This window comes from Nycticebus coucang, chromosome 1 (assembly GCF_027406575.1).
Source record: "Nycticebus coucang isolate mNycCou1 chromosome 1, mNycCou1.pri, whole genome shotgun sequence".
Lineage (NCBI taxonomy): Eukaryota > Metazoa > Chordata > Mammalia > Primates > Lorisidae > Nycticebus > Nycticebus coucang.
In genome coordinates, this window is record NC_069780.1 from 80,176,746 (window position 1) to 80,200,823 (window position 24,078).

At 41.3% G+C, this 24,078-nt stretch overlaps 1 protein-coding gene across 1 annotated transcript in view; it reads right to left on the reverse strand.

Moving 5' to 3' along the window:
• Positions 1 to 481: 481 nt before the first annotated feature.
• RNF175 (ring finger protein 175) overlaps positions 482 to 24,078 on the reverse strand; it is a 39,826-nt gene continuing 16,229 nt past the window's right edge. Inside the window, exons 2-8 of the mRNA XM_053583263.1 lie at positions 17,570 to 17,724; positions 11,553 to 11,660; positions 10,009 to 10,128; position 9,579; positions 5,870 to 6,003; positions 2,652 to 2,753; positions 482 to 602 (exon numbers count right to left, since the gene is read on the reverse strand). Coding sequence (XP_053439238.1) covers positions 482 to 602; positions 2,652 to 2,753; positions 5,870 to 6,003; position 9,579; positions 10,009 to 10,128; positions 11,553 to 11,660; positions 17,570 to 17,724 — 741 coding nt within the window. The remainder of the gene's footprint in view (positions 603 to 2,651; positions 2,754 to 5,869; positions 6,004 to 9,578; positions 9,580 to 10,008; positions 10,129 to 11,552; positions 11,661 to 17,569; positions 17,725 to 24,078) is intronic.

Consider the following 24,078-nt stretch of genomic DNA (forward strand, 5'->3'; position numbering starts at 1 on the left):
GGGCCGGGTTTGAACCCACCAGCCCCAGTGCATGTGGCCGGCACCCCAACCACTGAGCTATGAGCGCCAAGCCTCTACCTACCTCTTTAAAGATGTTGAACTGATGAGAAGATATTATTTATGACTAAGTGTCGCATGTGAGAAGTCCTTTACAAACCTCAGAAACACTTACAGATGAGATCATTATCAGACTGGAGGGGACTGTCCATACATAGTGGGGTCTAACAAATGTGTGCATGGGTTAGAAAACGATTGCAATGGGAAAGATGAGAAATGTACTTTTTTTATACCGTTGCTCAGTTTCTTCAAATTCTTTTCACATAGGCAAATTGCTTTAAGTATGACACCAAATTTTATTTAGTTTTATAAACTCTTGGGATCATCTCTAAAATTAAAAAAAAAATCAATGTTAAATAGAGGACCAAGGATTTAATAATATTTCAGCCTTGCATTATATCACTTCTGGGGTAAGTCTGCCATACTATTCCAGCCCTAGTGAATAGTTAATGCCTTGAACTATTCCTATCACCACAGGTTGCCAGGCCACCAAATATTGGAGCCAGTCCAGGATCTGTCCGTACAAAATATGTGTGTGCTCCCAGCTAAATCTCAGTTAAGGAGATTGTTCTTTATACAGCCAGAGAAGTAGCATAAATATTCATAAATATCATTTGCGGGTGGCGCCTGTGGCTCAAGGAGTAGGGCACCAGTCCCATATGCCGGAGGTGGTGGGTTCAAACCCAGCCCCAGCCAAAAAAAACAAAACAAAAAAAACAAACATAAATATCATTTGCAAATATAGTAAACAATGTAATGAGTGGTGATTTCCTTTCTTGTTAACTCTACGTGCTCAATTGAAAGCCCTTTCCATGATTTTTTTTCTTTCCATGATTTTTATAGCATTATGGTTATCATTGTTATTTAAATCACAGTCAATTTCCAAAAATAATTTGAAACTGCTTTACAATAAAATCCCAAACTGTAACACAAGAATAAAAATCAAGGGCATATGCTCACAGAAGGAGGAAGAGAAGAATTGGTATATGAGAAAACTAAGGATAGGAGAAGCCGCTTTACCTAAGGAAGAGCTTAGAACTCCGTTTCCTGGTAGTTAGCGCATCAGAGGGAACCCATGGTATGTTGAAAGGAACAACACTAAATCATCAGGTAAGACAGACCTTTTGTTGATATCCTTGATAAATTCTGCTGAGGGAGCCTAATTAACGCATAGCATGTCTGATAGCAATATTACAAACAAAATAGCAGCTTTTTCACATGTAGCTTTTTCTTATACTGAGTCTCAATAAAAAGAGTACATCTGACGTTCAGCAGTTTATTTTCTCAAGACTATATGAAAAAAGATGCCTTTTATCAATTAAACTATTTGAAGTGACGTTTATGAACATAATATTTTTTATTTTATTACTCTAACAAAGATTACTCTAACAAAGATTCATGTACTGCAGTCTTACAAGTTATTAACCAAAATGACTGGGTCTCCCCCCATTAGAAGGGGATGGGGGTGGGGGTGGTGATGAACGGGGGGAGGGAGCAGCATTGCACACCTTCAGCCCGGAGCCTGTGTGAGTGGTGGGTGTCTCTGTTGCCATGGCCTGTCCCTGAGACTCCATGGCCTGCTGGCACTGCCTCCTTCTCTAATGCCCTCCTTGAAAGTCCCTTCCTGATTTGCAGTGCCCAGAGACAGGGCATTGCTGTAGCAGCTGTAAACCAATCGTGAAGAGCAGGGGAACAGGGATTAAGGAAGGTGTTTCCTTTAACACTGTAAAAATGTAAGTGTTACTCAGCAAGTCTGCAAAGGCCATCTCTCATGTGAAGAGAGGATACTAGGCATGTTGATGCCAATCTTTCAGTGTCCTTCTGCTCCCAGGTAGGATAGGTTTTCATCTCATTCCCACAACCCTTCCTGGAAGAGATGCCTTAAGGTCTTGGGACAGTGAGGCTGAGGACTAAGTAATTCTAGTCAGCTCTTGATGGGGGTCTTTACCTTCCCATGACCTTACTGAGACTTGCATTTATTCTGCTGGGCATCCTGATGTCTATGAAAATCCTAATTGCTATCAGAACCTGATCAACTCTTAAGGTCTTTGTTTCTTTTCAATATTGTTACCACTAGAAGAAGATGTGAGGCATAGCAAGGAATTTAGAAAGCCAAAATCCAAGGAGGGAAAAGCCTACTTATTTCTGGGACTGATAACATTTGGCACACCCTGAAAATACTTTTTTTTTTTTTTTTTCCCGGTTCACATTTGGAGCTTTTACAATTTCAATTCCAATTTTTCTATTTATCCACTTACCCCCATCCAGTTCACCCACTTATCTGTGCGTCCATCCGTCTCAATTGTTCTCTCATAGCTATGTCGTTTGCAACGTCCCATCACATTTCCATTAAAGCCCTTAACGTGGAAAATATGGAGCATGAAGAGTGGAATGTTTTCAGGCACTTAACTTCCTAATCAGAATAGTAATATAGGCACAGAGGAGAAATGAGATCATGCGTCATTTTGAAATAGCTGGCTAGGGGAGACAAAGTTTTCTGCTGTAACCACACACAGATAAGGGAAGTTTAGATCGAAGAATACCTTCCTAGTAACCTTTAAAATAAAATTTGGTAACTTCTTTTTAAAGGATACGGATTACTGATCATCCTCTTCAAATCAACCTTCTCTTTGCAATAGGGACAAGTCTGCTTTTTACCAACAATACACCAACCTCGGATGCAGAATTCATGAAAGCTGAAGCGTCTTGTTAGGGAAGCTTCTAGATACAAAAGGGCGATGTCTGGTTCATGATGACATGGAAATGGAAATGATCCTGTCTTTAGGGTCTTGTAGCAGAGGGTGAGAAGGGCTGTCAGTCATGACCTGACTGGACACATCGCTTCTTTAGGGAGGTTCTGTAGGACAATAGAGCCTCCAGTGACCGTGAGCTTGGAGTCAGAACTGCATTAGCTCTGAGGCTCTGAGTCCCTTTGCCTGAGTTATTCTTGGCTCACTTGAATCTCTCTTTTTTCAGTAATGTCTTACATACATGCATCATGCTATTTCCCTACCTCATTTCTTGTGCATTTCTCGTGAACTTACCACAGCATTTCCTGATTCGACGTCTTGAGCACTATTCATTACCTTCTACGTAATCGGACCTGTCTTAGGCACTTCAACAAGTTTAAATTATTTGTGGTCATAAACTCACAAATATTTCTATTAACTTCATAAATTTTTTTCCTTGACATTTTTATGACTGATGAGGAGCCAATTATTTTTAATAGAATATAAACCTAATAAAGGTAACTTCTCAAACTCTAGGCAATTACAAATTCATTTGTATACATTTCCTCGTCCACAGAGCCTGACCCTTTGCCCCCAAGTTGAGAGCGAACCCTGCATTCTCTTACAGCACCAGGGACTCATGGTAAAGTATCCTGACTTTCTGCACACTGACTTATCTCTCCTGGGCCATGAATTATCTGTAGGACTATGTCTCGTTCATCTCTGTCTTCAGCACCTAAGGTGTGTCTAAGAAATACTTATTAAATGAGTGCTTGAATGAATCATTTCAAACTGATTATTTTTGGAAATATAGTAGGACCTCTTACCCATGGGTCTGCAACAAACTGGTCAACATACAGAAATCGTCAACATGAACTAGGCCTACCATACTGATACATACATGTGGTGCATGTCCAGTCTATGAAAATTAGGTCAACTCAAGGGGATGGTCAATGTAGGGAGGTGGCCAACTAGGGAGGTTCTACTGTGCATATCTCCAGGTTGCCCAATATTGTAGATTTGGGCAAAATGATTGACTATAATGAGACCCATCCTATTTATTTACTTATTTCTATAATCACAACTCCCAGTGTGGTTTTCTGGGCCAAGCTCACATGCACTTCTGACTGGCCTGCTCCACACCCACCCACAGGAACAGCCGTGATGCAGAAGTTCCCTCCCTGACAAGTAGAGAACCGTGGAGATGTGGCCAAGACGAGGCTACTGACATAATTCCTCGGTATTAGATCTCCGTGCAGCTAAGAGTTTCCACTGTTTTATGTTCTTGGAATTGGGGTCATTTTTGCAATATGCTTGGATTAACATGTAGCGGTGTTGTTATAACAAAGATTTTGAACCAAAACCCATAGAGCCCTTCATTTGAAAGGGCTGGAATACAGCCTTGCCTTCCCCATAGGTAGAGAATTCAGGGTCATTGAGCCAGCACTGAAGTGTCCGTATTCTCTTTAATGTTCTCTTTAATCTTCAAAATCTCAGTGCTAAAGAACTTGCACGCCGGCAGAACTACTGCTGAGAAATACCCTGATAACCGCTTCCTGTTAGTGTGCCTCACGTCTGCCCACTCCTCGCTAATATGACTCATGCTAAAATGGGCCATTAATAATACTTGCTGCAAAGCAAATTTAAAGGTGACTACATTTTGGATTACATAAGCACACATGTACGACAACCCCTAAGGGCTTTTAAAGGTGGGGAGAGAAAATATTTCCACTTGCAAATGGCAGAAGGGGCTTTGTTCCAACATTTGAAAAGTAAATCATACTTAAAACCAGGGCTAGACTTGGAACATTTCTATGAAGAATGATAGTTTTTTGGGAGAGGTATCACATTAAAAAAAACCCCTATAGAATCCCATATGGTCTATCTTTGTGTTGTGTTTCTTCCCTTAAAATTTTAAGGCTTAAATGTTGGAGTAAAGGCTCCTATTACTTTTGAGATAGATTTGGTCCAGGTTTTCCTCTTGGGATTGAATGCATGGAAACTGTCCAGATAAAACAGAATTGAATCACAGGCGTTACACGTGGAGGGATGACTGACTAAGTGGGCTTCAGAGGCAAAAGACAGATGGTTTAACCATCCATGCTGCCAGAGCTTTGAACTTACTGGGTACGTAGCGATAATATTAAGTTGATACAGTACTATAAAACAAAGATAAATGATGCCTCTTTTTTGTACTTAGGAAAGAATTAAAATACTGATTCTTGGCCAACCCAAACATAACTTTGGTTTCTGCAGTTACGTGCTCAGGCAGCACAGGCTGCTTTGTTCAGGAGTCTCGAGGCCAGGGGTTTTCAGCACATTGAGGCTTTCCTTAATGGTCCCTGGAGTGACTAGAGAATGGTGGCTTCTAGGCTCATGTCATCGGGTACCTGCCACCTGAAGACCCCTCAGCCAACAGGCAGCTATGTGGGATGGAGCCCACTGGCAGAGGAACCGTGTGTTCCCAGGACTAGATGCTCACATTTTGATCACTCCTTTTGATGGGGCTTTAAGATGTCCCACTGTCTGTGGTCTTATCCTCTTCTCAATAGCTAAACTAGGAAGGTGGCTTGGTTTTCTCCTGTGGCTGTCCCCAATACTACTGTTGCCACCTAGAATTATTTCTAAGTAACACACACTTTGTATTTCTCTGTCCACTGAGATTCAGACCCCGGTACCTCCCTGCACTTGGGATATCACTCATTTTCTCAATCCCAACCCCCCTCTCCTCCTTGACCTTCTGGGCTATCTGCTCACTTAAGACTTCAGTCAACATCCCCAGCAAGTGCCCCACTCAGATGCTGCTGCCTTAAGTCCTCCTTAAAGAGGAAATTACATTGCTTCTCAGCCTTTTGGCTAAGATCGTGTGTAAAGAGGAAATTACTGGAGGAAGAGGTTCACCTTAATTAGCAGGTGATTGTTCTGCAGTGATTATTAGAAAGTCTCAAAGAGAAACACGGAGCTGGAGGATAAAGGTTTGGGGTTTGGGGACAGGTACTAGGCAAGACAGAGGAAATGGGGACAGAGGAGAGGAAGGGAAGGAAGCTTGAGGAAGACGAGACGGCTTCCTGTGAGAAGGATACACATGGTCACAGGAAAGCTGGTAGGTGTCCTCGATGAGACCTTCTTCATCGAGCTCCACGATGATCTTCTGGCCACAGATGGCACAGATATCACCTGACAAGCTCCTTGTGGGCATTCCAGTGATGCTGTAGAACTGTCGGAGGAAACGAACAGAGCGCTGTCGGAGAGGAGAGCACAAGCCTTTCTCTGAATGCAGGGAAGCCACTGCCAGGCACTGAGGCAGGCAGCGAGACTCTTCCCTGCTTCTGAGTTGGTTTAGAGCTCCAGATACCTTTCCCTCTAGGAACAATGCTAACCTCTCCGCCCCTCAACCAAACTACAACAACAACAAAAAACTACTGAAGCCCAAATGGACTCAAAGCACATGGCCAACTCTAACCTCCCACCTCACGGCCACATCCAGGAATTCTTTTATCCAGGGCTGTAGTTAGAATCACATCAGAATCTTTTATGCTTATCCATAGACTGGCCCTTCCCTTTATTCTCTTGGAGATTCTGATTAAGAGATCTAGAGAAAATCCAGTCATCTCTATTTTGTTTCAGTTCACCCACTTTGTTTTTTTTTTTTTTTGAGAGACAGGGTCCCCACTCTGTTGCCTGGACAAGTATAGTGGTATCATCGCAGCTCACAGCAACCTCCAATTCCTGGGCTCAAGTAACCCTCCTGCCTCAGTCTCCCAAGTAGCTGGGACCTGGCCAGTGCCTGGCTAATTTTTTTATTTTTTGAGACAGAGTCTCATTACATCACCCTCAGTAGAGTGCTATGGCATCACAGCTGACAGCAACCTCAAACTCTTGGGCTTAAGCAATTCTCTTGTCTCAGCCTCCCAAGTAACTGGGACTACAGGTGCCTGCTACAACGCCTGGCTATTTTGTTGTTGTTGTTGTTGTTGTAGTTGTCATTGTTTGGCAGGTCCAGGCCAGGTTCGAACCTGTCAGCCTCGGTGTATGTGGCTGGCACCCTAACTACTAAGCTATGGGCGCCGAGCCACCACTCATTTATTTATTCCATTTATTTGTATCACTGTAGATTCATGGATATTTATTTTATAATTCCATCTATAACCCATTATTAACACTACTATTACTATTTTGTTGTTCAAATTGCAGCTTTGACCTCTGGGAACTCTTTCAGTTGCCTCCTGTGTCTCTTTGTCTTGTATGATGGCAGCTCTAATGGCCACTCCAGAAAGACTTCCACAATTGCTGTGAAGGGTGAACTAGGCGCTGGTGTCAGTGCGTATCTTCCCAAGGGGAGTCCTTCGAAGATGACCGTAGCGATAGTCAGCAATGAGGTATGTAGCACTTGTTCTAGGATGAGTTTGTGAACTTAATTGTCAGACCTTGTATTCCCATCATTGTGGGATTCTTTTGTTTTGATTTTAGCACTTTCTTACTTTCTGGCACTTCAAGATGTGCCAGGCTTATACTGTATATTCAGTATATTTATTGTAGAAACCAAGACCTGGGCACTAGGCATGCTCATTGCTACTGGGCCTCACTGCCTTTAGCTGACAGAGCAAGTTAATATAGCTGGATACTCTAACCCATATGTATGTATATATACACACATAGATCTACAAATGTGTCTATAGTATCCATGCATATCTATATTAAGCTAAACATGAGTTTATACTGAGTCTGCAAGTATTACTACAGGGATCATTCTAGCCTTTTCCCCTTAATTATCTGTAATCCCCTACTCCAGGAGCAGAAACCCAGTTTTCGTAATCATCCATTTACTTAGTTGTTCAATTCCAGCATACGTGCATAGTGGTATTGGAATTATTAACCCACAGCCCTGAGGGCAACATTTTCAGCTAGAGTCCAGTGATTATGTACAGTTCCTATTGATGATAATTCTATACTCCTCATTCATTTAAAAGCTACTTAATTTCCTCCCTTCCCTTTCAGTGAGGTTATTTCATACACCTGTATTACAGTTAGATTCTTTTCTCACAGTCTGCATTCTGTACTATTCATCATTTAAGGGTTATCTGTCCCTTAAATGATTTTTAAAATTTACATACATTAAAGTTCACCCTTTCTGCTACAAAGTTCTATGCATTTTGATAAATGCACAGTGTCACGTATCCACCAGTATAGTACCATGCAGAATAGTTTCACCGCTCCAAGAAATTCCCTGTGCTTCACCCATTAACCCACGCTCCTCCCCTAAACGGATCTATTAAGCACTGCTGTCGTTGTGCCTTTTCAAAAACATATCATATAAATGGAATCATACAGGACGTAGCGTTTTCAGACTTAGCCACATGCATTTAAGATTCATCCATGTTGTTGGATGGCTTAATAGTTCATTCCTTTTCCTGAAGTACTTTTTTAAAACCAAGGAGATGCAATGGCCCCACTCCCAGAGCTTCTGACTTAATTGGTCTGGTGTGGGGCTTAGACACCACACCAGACCAATTACGGGGAATGGAAATTGCAGCTCCTCTGCTTCCTCCGCATCTCAGCCACAAGCACACGCACAAGTGTGTCTGTGCACACACCTGCACACACACCATCAGTGCAAGCCACTGGGTGCTGTGCCAATGGCTTGAGGCAGTGCTTTTTAAAGATTCCATCTTTAGGTGGAATAAAGATGACAGGACGGCAAGATGTTAAGGACCAGTGGGGTGGAACCGGTGGGAAACCTCCAGAAAGCTGGTGCTTAAAGACTTGGTTGTCTTGCCAGGTGAAATCTCCTCTTCCTGGTGCCCTGGAGAATCTGGACACATACAATTCTCCTTTTCCTCTTCTATTCATAAACAAACATAAGAGTCTCTGAGAATTTTCTAAGGGGATACGACTTGTGGTTTTTGTTGGATGAACTGGGAGTGAAAATATTTCTTGTGCTCACCTAAACTCTAAGAAGGGCAGTTGTCCCACAGATAATATGTGACAGAGGAATTCCAAAGGTATGTTGTTCCAATATTTCACCAGAGAAAAATGGTTTGTAGGCTCTAGGAGAAGAGTAAGATAGAGCCTATTGTGGAGGGGAAGGACACAGGTCCACTTAGGTCCTGCCTCATAAATGGATAGAGAAGAACCATCCAGAAGGTCACCCTTCTCTTATTACTTATACTAGTTTTTCCACTTAATATCTAGCTGTGCACCAAGAAGTAGGTAGAGGGACAGAGGTTCGGAATTCCTGAAACTATGGGGGGGATCCCTGAAGTTTTAAAGAAATGTGCATATGTCAGACACAGATAAATGTTCCTGATAGCAGAATTGGGAATCCACTTAACCAGAAAGTATGTCCATTGTGAATTTTAATTTTAAGAGAATTTTTAAAAAAGCAGTTATTAGGTATTTAAAAAAATGATAGGCAACAATGCACAGTCAGTGTATCTCCTACTTCTTCAGATCTTATATAATGATAACTGGTCTTTATGATAAGTAATACCTTGAAGCACTGTTGATTCTAAAGTGGTTTTATTTATTTATTTATTTATTTATTTATTTATTTTGAGACAGAGTCTCACTATGTCACCCTCAATAGAGTGCTGTGGGGTCACAGCTCACAGAAAACTCAAACTCCTGGGCTTAAGCGATTCTCTTGCCTCAGCCTCCCAAGTAGCTGGGACTACAGGCACCTGCCACAATACCCAGCTATTTTTTGTTGTTGTTGTTGTTGCAGTTGTCATTGTTGTTTAGCAGGCCCGGGCTGGGTATGAACCTGCCTGCCTCAGTGTATGTGGCCGGCACCCTAACTACTGTGCTACGGGCACTGAGCCTTATTCTAAAGTGTTTTATGTAGCAATGGATATGATTTTTATTTGTATTAGGCAGAGTTTTAGGCAGAGGTAAATGGTTTTAGTTATTGCTGATCTTTTACTAATCCTTAAAGGTTGGCAATTAGGGTATGCTGGATAGGATAACACAAATATATGCCTCATTCCCAGATTATTCTTTACAAATAAGAAATGTATTTCTAATTAATTAACAAAGAAAAATTTTTGATGCAAGGAGAATCCAGGGAGCAACTGGGCTGGGTGAACCAAAATAGCACCATAGGAAATGATAATCAGTACAGTGGGGAGACTTACCTATGTCTGAAAATGGATGCGAATATGTAAAATGAGAACATTTTTCTATGTGTCATAAGTGGTTTTAAAGATGGAAAGCAAGTCTTAACCCTATGGTAGAAGCCATGTAATCTGAGCAGATCTCTGCGAAGTCTCTCCCCATCACTCCGTAGTAGAGGCCATAGAACAGGGATACGATGCCAAAGTCCATGGAGTCTCTGGCTTTGATTCTGTAGGAAACAGCAGCATAAGAACACAAGAATGGAGCATTTGGGTGGCAGGGAAGCATTGGGGCTTAGAAAAGATTTCCTGTCACTAAGAGAACTTTATATAAATATATTTTTTCATTTGTTTACTTTTTCTTTTCTTAAATGAAAGAAGGAAAAATTCTCAGAATTTCCCTCAAATTTTACCACTCAGTTCCAAGTGGACAAAGGAATTAAGATGGTCTTCACAGTTTCCTAGGACTGCACAGTGCGCAGACAAGCTGACTCACACAGCTGTTTTCAAGTGAGGCTGCTGCGTAGAAAAAGACCTCAGCAGCTTGTAAAACCCGCCCTCTCCCGGCCACACCCCAGGCCCATTGCATCAGAATCTCTGGGGATGGGGCCTGTGTAGCAATATTTTATTTTTTACAATGAAATATTTTTTTTATTAAATCATAGCTGTATACATTAATATATTTATGGGGTACAATGTGCTGGTTTTATATACAAGTTGGAATGCTTACATCAAACTGGTTAACATAGCTTTCAACTCACTTTCTTAATTATTGTGTTAAGACATTTATACTCTATACATAATAGATTTGCCATGTACCCTTGCAAAATGCACTATAGGTGTGGTCCCGCTGATTGTCCTCCCTCTACCATCCTCTCCCTCCCCTTTCCCTCTTCTTCCCCCATTCATTTTGGGCTGTAGTTGTGTTATATCTTTTATATGGAAGTGTGGGTGATTATATATTGATTTCATAGTAGAACTGAGTACACTGGGTACTTTTTCTTTCATTCTTGAGATACTTTTCTAAGAAGAATATGTTCTAGCTCCATCCATGTAAACATGAAAGAGGTAAAGTCTCCATCTTTCTTTAAGGCTGCATAATATTCCATGGCATACGTATGCCACAATTTATTAATCCATTCATGGGTAGATGGCTACTTGGGCTGCTTCCATGACTTGGCAATTATGAATTGGGCTGTAATAAACAGTCTGGTGCAAATATCTTTGTTAAAAAGTAATTTTTGGTCTTCTGGATATATAACTAGTAGAGGAATTGTAGGATCGAATGGCAGGTCTATTTTGAGATCCCTAAGTAATCTCCAAACTTCTTTCCAAAAGGAACATATTAATTTGCATTCCCACCAGTAGTGTAGAAGTGTTCCCTTTTCTCCACATCCACGCCAACATCGATAGTTTTGGGATTTTGTTATGTGGGCTACTCTTACTGGAATTAGATGATATCTTAAAGTGGTTTTGCTTTGCATTTCTCTGATGATTAAAGATGATGAGCATTTTTTCATGTGTCTATAGGCCGTGCACCTGTCTTCTTCAGAGAAGCTTCTATTCAAATCTCTTGCCCACAATGAGATGGGATCACTTGTTCTTTTCTTGTTGCTCTAAGAAAGTACTTGGAGTCTTAATTGGAGATACTTACTTGAAAAATAAGTTGAATCCACACACTGTAAACATGATAGCCAAATAACCCACAACACCAAATGTGTAGCTGAGTTTGTAGATGAGAAGAAACCATTTGTAGACCAATCTGTGGAGTGAAAAATGGGGGAAAACACAGAACATGGTAATAGTACGTATTCTGTCTTTTTCAAACATTGTTATAAACCAGTTTTTAATTCCTAAAATCCATTTATTATGTAATGTACAGAACATAAACATATATATCTATTAAACTTAATAGTAATCCACAGTTTTAATGTAATAGCAGGAGTCTATAAACAGTATTATCACGTGTTTCTGTGCATGCCCATATGTCCCTTCATTTTATCTACATCCCTCACTCCCTGGGATCCCTCCCTCCCTCCCTCCCTCCCAGCCTCCCCTCACTCCACTGCCCCCTTTTCATTTGGCCTTAGGGGTCAGCCCGGAGTGGCTGGCAGGAGAGCCTTGTAGGAAGGCCGTACATGGGGACAGAGGTCAAGCAGCAGACCAGCCCTCCCCGCAGTTCTTCTTCCCTCCTGCTGCACTGCCCCTCTCCCCAGCCCCAGTGCAGATATCACGAGGGGTGCCCAGCCCTCACCGCATGTCCTCTCCACCCAGAGCCCTGCCCTAGCTCTGGGGGTGGAAGGACAAATGAACCTCAGCCTTGGTTTCTTCTGCTGCATGTCCTGTGTGTATCCTACTCCCTGGGACGGCTCCTGAGGCCCTTCCTCCTTCCCACAGGGTCTGAGTGGAGAACAGGACGAGGCTGGAGGGGAGTGGAAAGGATCTAGAAGGAAGCCTACGGGAAAGATCAGAACCCTGACAGGAGCGCAGCCATTCTGGGAGACAGCTGCTGGAAGGAGCAGGCCAAAACCAAACTGCGTGATCACAGCAGCCCCCTGCCCACCCCTGGAAGGCTTCAGACCAGTGTTCTGGGAAACAACAGACTAGTCACTGTTAGTCTGGCCCCTGCTGGCAGCCAATTAAGGGAGTAACTCCTAGATTTTCCCTGAGTGCAAAAATTAGACTCTCTGCAGAAGGGATACCTCCATCCGGAGCCCCTCCCACATTCAGCCCTCTGGAGAAGGGATAAGAAAAGCCTCTTGAAACTGTGTGAAAGCTGAGCTGGTCGGACTCCACTCAGATCTTTTTCTCTCCTTTCTCTGCTAATAAAGCCTTTCCAATCTCTGGACTGGCCTCCTCTTCCTTCCCTACCTCTACTCAACCTCTGGTCCCTCTCTATCCCACTGGTTTCCTTCTTCCCTGGCAGTCAGGGTCTTGGAAAAACAACCACAAGGGCCACGTGACTGCTTCAGGCCTGGGAGCAGGAAGAGGCTGGGAGCCCAGCTTTTCTCTGTGGGTGTCTGGCTGGAACAAGAGGTGGTGGGAAGAGAGGCAGCTGGGGGCTTAACCCTGGTGCCCAAAGCAAACGGAGGGTGGCAGGAATGTTGCTCAGGAGGACATGCAGTGGCGAGAGGCCCTGTTTGCCTCTCAGCCCTTTCCCTCCACATCCTCTTGAAGCCTTTTTTCAGCCTTGCACCCCAAAGTTCAGAGTCTCAATCCAGAAATTTGGCCCCACCTCTCACCCCTAACCCCTGAGCCGGTCCCCAACTTTCCCCTGCTGGCTCCTTGTCGCTGCAGCCTTGGCACCAATCTTACTGATGTAGGGTTTTTTTTTGTTTTTTTTTTTGTAGAGCCAGAGTCTCACTTTATGGCCCTCGGTAGAGTGCTGTGGCCTCACACAGCTCACAGCAACTTTCAACTCCTGGGCTTAAGCGATTCTCTTGCCTCAGCCTCCCAAGTAGCTGGGACTACAGGCGCCCGCCACAACGCCCCGCTATTTTTTGTTGCACTTTGGCCGGGGCCGGGTTTGAACCCACCACCCTCGGTATATGGGGCCGGCGCCTTACCGACTGAGCTACAGGCGCCGCCCCTGATGTAAGGTTTTAATATCACTTTACAACATGCTCTGTTTCACTGAATTCCAGTCTGAAGGGACCTTCTGAAACATGATGGTTTAAATGTGGTTGTGGGCCAGCCTAAGAAGTGAGTGGTGGTTCACATCACTTTTATGGTGGCACGCTTTCTCCACTGCAAGCTGTTGACATCAAGGGCCATCTGCCCCAGCCCCGCCTGCACGTAGGTTTAATCCTGCCCGAGGCTGCTGTGTGCAGGACTCACATGTGCTGCAGTCGTGCCACCTCTGAAGGGGTCGGGGAAGGCTATAGGGTCTTTCTGCCATGGCTCCCCTTTTATCATTGGTTCTTCTGATTTGCCAGTGCTGAGCAGGTGGGATCAATGTAGGCAGGTCAAGGTGGAAGTTTATTTTGCTAAAAGGGTAATACGGGGCACTAGGCAAGCTCTGGAGGGCATACCAGGGAGCCCCAGAGTGTGGGTTCCTTGAGCTGCACACATGCTGGGCATACTATCCCCCTGCCTTAAAGGGACTCTCTCAGTTTCGTGCCAGCATTAGCTATGTACTAGGCCCAATGACATTTTAAACTGCATAGTTTCTCTGTGCAAAATGGTTTGTTGATTTAATTAAGCCACAGCATGCTGTTGGGAGCAAGGGCTTTGCAGTCTGATGGCCTTTGGTCTGACTCAGCCATTTGCGGTGTATTGCCTATGGGACCTTGGCGTTTCTTCCTGTGATTGGCTCATTTATAACACAAAGGTGGTAACGTTAGTTTCTAAAGTTGCTCTGAAGATTATGTGAGCTAGTGTATTCGTGTTTAAAAGACTTGACACATTAAATGCTCAAGATGTCACATTATTTAAATGGATGTATTAGATTTTCCACATCTCAACACCCTCCACCCAGATTTTCTTGCTGATTGGGGGCACAAGTTTCTGGAGGCAGTAGAGTTCAGAACTTCCTTGCTACTCAGACTCACTGTAAGGCAGATAGACCAGATAAGAGACTGTTTTAGAGCAGCATCCAAAAGGAAAGCTTTGGCCTTGGGTTGGAGGTGATGTGGGCAAGCCCAGCTCTTGGGAATAGCACGTGGCCTATTTTTGAGCCTAAACTTCAGCTGACTGACAGACAACCTAACTGTAGCACAGAGGAAGTTCACTTCCCCTTTTCTGGGAGTGAGTCCCTTCCCCTTTTCTGGAAGTGGATCCCTTCCCCTTTTCTGGAAGTGGGTCCCTCCCCAGTGGGTTTTAAACTGTAGTTGGAGATGACTCCTCTGGAGCCTGCCTGCTGCCCCAGTGCAGCTGAGCTTTGTTAGCCCTCTTTCCTAGCCTGTAGTGAATGAAATTCTCTGCTTCCAAATGGAAGACAGCTAAGATGTGATTCACCTATGACACAAGGATGAAGCACAGATCCATAAAGATCCTGGGGTCTATTCTACCTCTTATGTACAGGAACCCTTTTATCTTGACTGCTATCTAGAAGAGGCCCTACTTAGTCTCTCCCATTGTGGTCTCTTCAAATGGCAGCTGGATTTTGCTTTATGAGGTCAATGGAGGGCTGAGCGCGGTGACTCACGCTTGTAATCCCAGAATTTGGGAGGGCAAGGAGAGTGGATTGCAAGACCTCGTCTCTAAAACTAGCCAGGAGTTGTGGCTGGCACCTGTAGTCCTAGCCACTTGGGAGGCTGAGGCAAGAAAATTGCTTGAGCCCAGGAGTTTGAATTTGCTGTGAGCTGTGATGCCACAGCACTCTACCAAGGGTGACAAAGTGAGACTCTGTCTCAAAAAAAAAAAAAAAAAAAGGTCAGTGGAGCCTCCTGGCTCTCAGAATGGACTCCAGGGCTCAGAGCTGGACAGGCAGGAACATGCAGTGGGCATGAGAAAGAGAGGGCGTGGAACCCTGGCCAGCTGACTTCTATGAGCCACAAAAGGCAATGAGGCAGCATTTAGGTATTTCTTATAATAACATTTCTCTGCATTGAGCAAGCAGGTATGCATAGAAACATTGCCTTTAGCTAGGGTAATTCATTATACCGTGGGAAAGTGAAACATTCTTACTGAAATACAATACAGATTATGTATACATATATATATATCATGTATATGAAAACAATACATTTTGATTCATTCAAAACTCAGAGAACTTTTACTAATCCTAAATAACTTGGAATATTTTGTAAGAAGGAGAAAGGGTCTGTAATCTAAGAATAGGGGGAAGGGGGAAAGGGAGGGAGGGGGGAGGTGGGCATAGGGAGGGTGATTGGTGGGATTACACCTGTGGTGCATCTTATAAGGGTATATATGAAACTTAGTAAATGTAGAATGTAAATGTCTTAACACAATAACTAAGAAAATGCCAGGAAGGCTATGTTAACCAGTATGATGAAAATGTATCAAACAGTCTATAAAACCAGTGTATGGTGCCCCATGATCACATTAATGTACACAGCTATGATTTAATAATAAAAAAAAGGAGAAAGGGTCCATTTTCCTGAGGGACAAATTCAGACTCTACAAAGACTATCCAAGACCCCAAATCAGCCAGCTTAGAAGGTCTCTTAAAACCATTCCAAAGATCTTCCCATAGTGGAATCAAATTAAAATACTCATAAACCTGAATTCATTTATTTGTATTTCAATTTTCATTATCCCATTTATTTATATTTCTCTCCTCATATATTTTTTCCTTCTCCAAACTAGAAGAAAAAGTTGATATTTTTCTCTCCTGCTTTTTTAGAGGATAAAAACAAAAATTTTAATGGCTAAATAATCATAAAAATATTTTTACAGGGGTTTATGATTTATTCTCCAAAAATGTCAAAATTCAAGACTGTCTTAATTGCTATTTAACACTTTATTTACTTTCTCTTTATCTCATTTCAGTTTTATCTTGATGAAGATTCAGATTTTGCCCACAGATTTTGCCTTTTCAGAGGGCAAAAGCAAGCTTGCAGGCACATTGTGTGATTTTAAGACTTTAGATTTCTTTTTTTTTTTTTTTTTTTTTTTTTTTTTTGGTTTGAAAACTTTTTTTTTATTATTATTAAATCATAGTTGTGTACATTAATGTGATCATGGGCACCATACACTGGTTTTATAGACCGTTTGAGACATTTTCATCATACTGGTTAACATAGCCTTCCTGGCATTTTCTTAGTTATTGTGTTAAGACATTTACGTTCTACATTTACTAAGTTTCACATATACCCTTGTAAGATGCACCGCAGGTGTAATCCCACCAATCACCCTCCCTCCACCCATCCTCCCAAGACTTTAGATTTCTAAATGATACAATGGATGATATAAATCTCTAGAGGTTGCAATGGTAATTAAAATGATCATCACAATAGTAAAGCCTCATTTGTTATGAGAATAATGAGTTGTTGAATTCTTATGATTTATTAGATATTTTCAGGTTGAAATACAGCTTTCAACTCTTGCTTTATTTTAAAACATGTGTTGCACAATTTACCAGTGGAATAAAGCAAAATATTAAGCTAAAAATAAACATGCAAATAGTGCTCTAGAAATTTTTAATGACACTTTCACTTCTTTTTTTGCTGGTCTTCACTAGCTAATAGTTAAAGAAACATATATGTATATATACAAATGTATTTTTCTTTCTGAAAAAGGACCTTGCCTTGTTTCCTAGGCTAGAGCGCAGTGGTGTCATCATAACTCCCTGCAATCTCAAATTCCTGGCTCAAGTTATCCTCCCCTTCTGTGTAGTGGGGACTACAGGTGCCTACTACCACTCCTGGCTAATTTTTCTATTTTTTGTAGAGCCCATGTCTCACTCTTACTCTAACTGCTGGCCTCAAGCAATTCTCCTACCTTCCAAAGTGCTAGGATTACAGGTGTGAGCCACTGTGCCCAGCCCTGAAGACATACATTTTACAGGTGTGTCTGAATCACGATTAAATACTGAGGTGAACCAACAGCAGCATAGCTAATGTCCAAATAGTTTTGCCACCAAAAAGAAAAGAGGTGTCAAAAAAGTATAACATCCCTCCCTTCTCCAACCAGGAAAATGGAACTCAAATATACCCATTAATGTCTAAAATAAACGAGATGGTGAGGAAGCATGAGTGGAATACATACCGTGGTGTCCTCCCTGAGAGAAGCTTCCGGGTGGCTCTGAAGAGGACATAACTGGTGATAACTGAGAACAGTCCCCACATAGACAGAAACCGCCACCAGTACAGTTTTATCGTGAAATACAAAGGGACAACCCACATCTGCAGCAAGGTCACCAGCTGTCAGAGAAATGAACAGAAAGTCTCTCTCAATGACCGAGGGCCTGAATTATTAAATAACCCAGAAGTTTCTTTAGGGGAAACCACCTTCACCATCTTGTTTATACCACATGGCTTGTTCACTATGAAAGTGTAGCCTAGTCATGCCAGGTTATAGAGAGAATTTGCACAATTATCTGGAAAATAATTCAAAAGACCCATTTTTTGTCGCTTCCTATCACCTGACTTCTTCAGACTTGGCCATTCTTGGCCTCAATGGCTTTGTGATTCTGGACATGTGAACTTCATGTTAGTAGTAAAATTGGGGATATCAAGGGCTGCACTGCTTCCCTGTGCAGATGGAGGTGGGGATTAAATGAGACCACGGATGGAAAGCACTCTATGGAGACCAGGGCTGTTGTCACTATCGTGTGCCCATGTGAAAGTGGCAGTGATGTCAAAGGAGGAAGTGGAAGTCAGTGTTGCAGAGCTGTCCCAGTAAACTCTGCAGGGTTCTTGTTCCCCTTGGGTAACCCCTTTGTGGCCTGTACCATTGATCTGAGTCCAGCAGTCTTCAGAGGGTCATATGTCAGGGAGCAGGACAGGACAAGCTGATAGGCTGGGGTCACTGACCTGATATGGTTACCAGAGCCCTACTATTTTTCAGAGCAGGCCTGCTACCAGCGGGTCACCTCTCGTTGAAAAGCAGACAGAATTCAACAATGGCAATAAACACCAGTCTTTTAAGTTTTATCTCATCCAGACTAACTACCAATTATTTGCTCAGAATTAATATAAGGGGAATAGCAAAGAGGTTTTGTCTCAAATGTGAACATGAATTAACACCTTGTGCTGTTTTGAGGATTCTGAGCCTGGATCCTGGTTAGGTGGTAGAGAGTCTCATGTCTAGTTAATAACATCTGTCAGCAATGTGGGAAGAGTTATTAGACCTTGCATATCATATATGTAACATCCTGAATATAAAAAAGGCTAATGCCATTTGTTTTATCTTAATCTTTGTGATAAAAAGGGGAAGCTTAGAAAAAAAGAGTCTACGGATACATGGTTGGGTCCTTTAATAAGGTCTTTGTTTTTTAGTCTAAGATCAATAACCAAAACTATTTGACAGTCTTCAAGATGTCAGCGAAAAAGGCAAGGCTATAGCCATTTTTTCAATGTCAAATAAGACATTTCCCAGGCTCATCTTTCTCCTTTTATTGCTCTATCTCTATAAACAATCTGAAGTCCTCTTAGAATTGCTCTGAATCTTCTTTCAGGGAAACCCAGAGTTGTTATTATGCATACGCATTTGAACAAAAATATACACAAGATAAGTGTGAGGTTAGTATCTAAGAGAGTTTTCTACAGGAAACAAATTCTTTAACCTACTATTTTTTTTAATTTCAGAGAATATATTCAGGGAAAAGTAAATATTCTTTAACTCTTGCCTGAATTAGTCGAATACTTACTTTAATTTTTCATCCAATTTTCTGAGTTTGGTCAACATTAATGAATCAGTTGGCACCTCTATTTGTAAAAGCGAGACAAATATATATATGCAGATAGGAAAACCAGGCTTTACTTAAGGAAGTAGGATAGTTTTCATGAGGACCCCAAACCACATGATAAGTAACCAAGATTCAAGATATGCTTACTTTGGCTCAGTGCCCATAGCACAGTGATTACAGTGCCAGCCACATACACAGAGGGTGGTGGGTTGGCCTGGGCCTGCTAAACAACAATGACAACTGCAACAAAAAATAGCCGGGTGTTGTGGCAGGCGCCTGTATTCCCAGCTACTTGGGAGGCTGAGACAAGAGAATTGCTTAAGTCCAAGAGTTTGAGATTGCTGTGAGCTGTGATGTCACGGCACTCTACCGAGGATGACATACTGAGGCTCTGCCTCAAAAAAAAAAAAGGATATGCTTACTTTCAGCACTCGTTAGCAACTTTGATCCTGTGCAAGCTTTTTATTTCAAAATATTAAGGGGGTACAAATGTTTTAGGTTATATGGATTGTTTTTATAATGCTTGAGTTCCATTAGCCATACAGTGTTCCTAGGTTGGTGTATGCCCCTCGCTTCCCCTCCCCACCCTGCTGCTTTCCACTGAGTTTACTTCCCTCTGTGCACATGTGCTCAGGGGTTAGTTCCCGTTTAACAGTGAGTATGATGCTCTGCTGTTGATAATAAAAGAAGTGCACAGTCCCTTACAAACATCTTAGCAGTATTTTGGAAGCTGATGGTGGAGATACTTCTCTATCACAAACTGTATATTTTCTGACTTTTTAAAGTTCGTTGGTTCTGACACTAAAGAAGGAAATGGACAGGAACTCCATCTTTCAAGGTCTGGTCATCTGTCATTTGGATTTTTCATCTCTATGTTTTAAGAATGTGATTCATTTTTACATCTCCCCATAACAAAACTGAAATTTTTGAATAAGAAGTTGAGTTTTTTGAATAGAATGTTGAGTCAGTTCTTTGAATTCAGTGGAACTACGACCCTGTTATATTTTATACTTTAGATCTAAGCCAACATTTCTAAGATGAATCCATTTCCTCCAATTCAAGGAGTTACAATCTATGATAGTTTGGAGCTACAGTTGGACTACATTTTTATAAAACTAGTTCTCTCCCTGGGGACCCATTAATATGAATCATTACTAGCAGATCCCAAATTTCTCTTCCTTGATGCCTGGATTTAATTAATAATAGTGAATAAAACAATATTCAATGTTTGGACACACTATGTTTAAAAATAGGCTTTGGAGATCAGAAATGAAAACAGCATAAAAATCATTATAATGTATCATGTATGCAAATATTTAATTTCTTAAGTATCTTTAAAGTGTATACCCAGGACCATATTTTCTCAACATGCAAGAAGAAAGATCAGAAATTTGCTTTGTGAATTCAGTAATTGTACGGGCAGTCAATTCCCTACAAGAGCCACATTTCATAGCAATTTAAAAGATTCTTTATCAATTTCTAGAGCAGTTAAAACTTCTCATTTTTAATAGTAACTGCCATATATGAAATGTAGGAATGTTGTGCCTCATAAATAAACACATGAAATACGTGAAATCGAGGTGCATACATGCAAAGGAGGAAGCCGAGCATCTGAAACACATTATTAATGCCAGAGAGGTCACCATCTGGGCATGTGCTTATAAAACACATCTGCATTACTGGTGAAGGGCGGCCCAGGCATCTGGATCACATCACCCACGTTCTCCCCACCCACACATCATAGCAGGAGATATTTCCTGACAAATCAGATGTTGCCCAAAGGTACTATTTTTTTTTTCTTGTTGCCATGCACATAATGAATCTGAAAAGAATTGTAGATCAAGTAGAAACAAAGATGCCTTTCATTTGTCTAATTGTATAGAGTGATGAATGAGCAAGCTAGGCAATACTAATGAAAGAATGAAAGAAGTTATGTTAATGTCCTGTGCTGCCAATCTCTATTTGTAACCATTTGTTTAGGGTGCTATTAGAGGGAGACTAGGGCTAACAGGTAAACAGGAAATTTTCATAAAAGTAAATGACTGTAGGAAACAGGGTTGCTGTCAGTACAAAGACCTTGAAGGAAAGTGTGGACATAAACCAAACAAGAAAAAAGTATGGAATCTTGGCATATGAAGGGCCTTTAGAAATTCAGTTGGTCCATTTTTCTGTCTCCAGATCAATCCAGGTAGTTGATTTTGTTATTTAAACCTTAAAGGAGATTCTACAATGTTATGTATGTATGTAAATAAGTATGTAGGTGAGTACTTATGCCTTGACTCATTTTAAAAGGGGTTGAGCAGATCCAATGCTTTATTGGCACAGTATGTTTTCTTGTGTTTCACAGTTACTAATTGGAAGGAGTTTGATTTAAATAGAGCAATGCTTCAATCTGTCACATTATTTGCTGTGTATTGAGGCAAGTTAATAGTGTGCCTGAAACTCAAATTCTGTGCATACAGTCATCTGTTGATCTGAAGCATAGAAGGATTCTTTTCTGGCACCTTCCTCCGTACTTCAGGCAGATATGGAAAGTTAAGTGGCACATAAAAGAAGGTGGAGTGGGTGATGTTAAATGAAATTTTATTTTTAATTAAATGCTGCTCAAAACATTTGGAAATAATTTTACTTTGAGGCTCTGCCCATGTCTACACCATGTCAAGATTACCAGCTGGAAAGACAAAAATTGAAATATCCAGATGCTTGGTCTGTACTGTGCTAACAAGGTGACTCTTTGGAAACATGCAGATATTTAGTAGTATCTCATACAAAATAAGAATTTCCTACCTGCTACCAATTTCTATCTGTAGTTTCTGGCATTGCATAGGGGACAGTTAGTGTTCTATTTCTAAACCACTTCCTTTGCTTTAGGTATTTATAATAAGATGCTGGGATGTACATAGCTTCTATAAATCACAGAACATTATCTATCTAGACATATTAAATGACCACTTCAGAAGATGAACAATATAATTGTTAAAAATTATATCTGAAAATGTCCCGAGCTTTTTGAATTAGTTTCTCTCCTCTTAGTACATGAATTGTGCATAAATGAATGTGAAAACAACACTTTATGTATAATAAAGAATACCTTCAGGGTGTAAATAATATGTATAATTAATAATACCTTCCATGCACAAGGCTGTTCATACATATTACTGTCTGTGCACTTCCTACTTTAAAATCTTCCACCCCTGGCTCATTTGTAAACTCCCACTCCAACAGTAGAGATCTGGCTCCTACTAGCTGCCATGTACTTACTGAATTGTTCCATTCTAGTAAACGTATGTAGTAGTGGCAGAATCGTTAACCCCTAACCCCATGGGAAACAATTTCATCAACTAGAGCACAGTGCTTAGGTGCATTCCCTACTGCCCCAAAGACCTGCAGACTCTGCTCATTTCCAGAGCTACTTAGGACAGCTCCTTTGGCCCCATTCCCCTTCAGTGAGGCTGTTTCATGCAGCTGTAATGTAGTTAGATCCTCTTGTCACAGGCAGCATTTTTCCCCAGGATCCTCCAACTTCCTAAAGCGTTTTTTTTTTTCATTTGCATACTTAAGGCCGGTTTTTTGGTGCTGTACAGTTCTATGGGTTTTGACAATTGCAAAATGTCTTCTATCCGCCATTACAGTATCATACAACTTGACTTTACTACCGTAAAATTCCCGTTTCACCTATATATCCTCAGTTCTTTCCCCTGAACTGCTGGCAACCACTGATAATGTTAGTGCCTCTACAGTTTTATTTTCTTCAGAATATCTTATAATTAGAACCATAGAGTATGTAGCTTTGTCATCATGCCTTGTTTTGCCAAGGTTCCTCCAGGTCTTTTCACTGCTTGATAGCTTATTTCCTTTTACTGTTGAATAGTATGCCACTGTAGGAATGTACCACAGTTTATCTATCCAGCTTTTTTTTTTATTTTTTTTGCAGTTTTGGCTGGGGCCGGGTTTGAACCCTCCACTCCCAGTATGTGGGGCTGGTGCCCTACTCCTTGAGCCACAGGCACCATCCATATCTATCTAGCTTTTAAGGACATCTTGGTTGCTTCCAGGTTTAGGTGATTATGAAGAAAGGTGCTATAAATATTTGCATGCAGGTTTTTGGGTGAATGAAGATTTTCATTTTAACTGGGTAAATGCCTAGTAGCATGACTGCTGCATCATACAGTAAGACTATTTGGGGGTTCATAAGGAGACTGCTAAAGGGCTTTCAAAGGTAGCTTTGCCATTTTACACTCTCAACTACAACAAGTGTTCCTGCTGCTCCCCATCTTCATCAGCATTTGGCATTGTCAGGTTTTTGGATTTTAGCAGTTATAATAGGTGCATAGTAGTATCTCATTATTGTTTTGATGTGCAAGTCCCTCATGATATGATAAGCTTCTTTTCATATGCATGTTTTCCATCTGTATATTTTCCTTGGTGAGGTGCCTTTTCCCATCTTTTGCCATTTTTTTTTAAATGAACTGTTTTCTTATGGTTGAGTTTTAAGTATATTTTGTGTACAAGTCCTTTATCAGATACATGCTTTTGCAAGTATTTTCTTTCAGTCTGTGGCCTGAATTTTCATTCTCTTAACAGTATTTTTCCTCAGAGCAGTTTTTAATTGCATAAAATCCAGCTTTTTAATATTTTCTTTTATAGATCATGCTTTTGGTGTCATGTCTAAAAACTCATCATCAAAGCCACGTTCACCTAGAGTTTTTGCTATGTTATCTTCTAAAAGTTTTATGGTTTTTTATTTTACATTTAGGTCTAAGATTCATTTCGAAAGAATTCTTTGTGAAAGGTGTTCTATGTCTATGTTAATTTTTTTGCATAAAAAGTCCAATTGTTCCATCACCATGTGTTGGAAGGATTATCT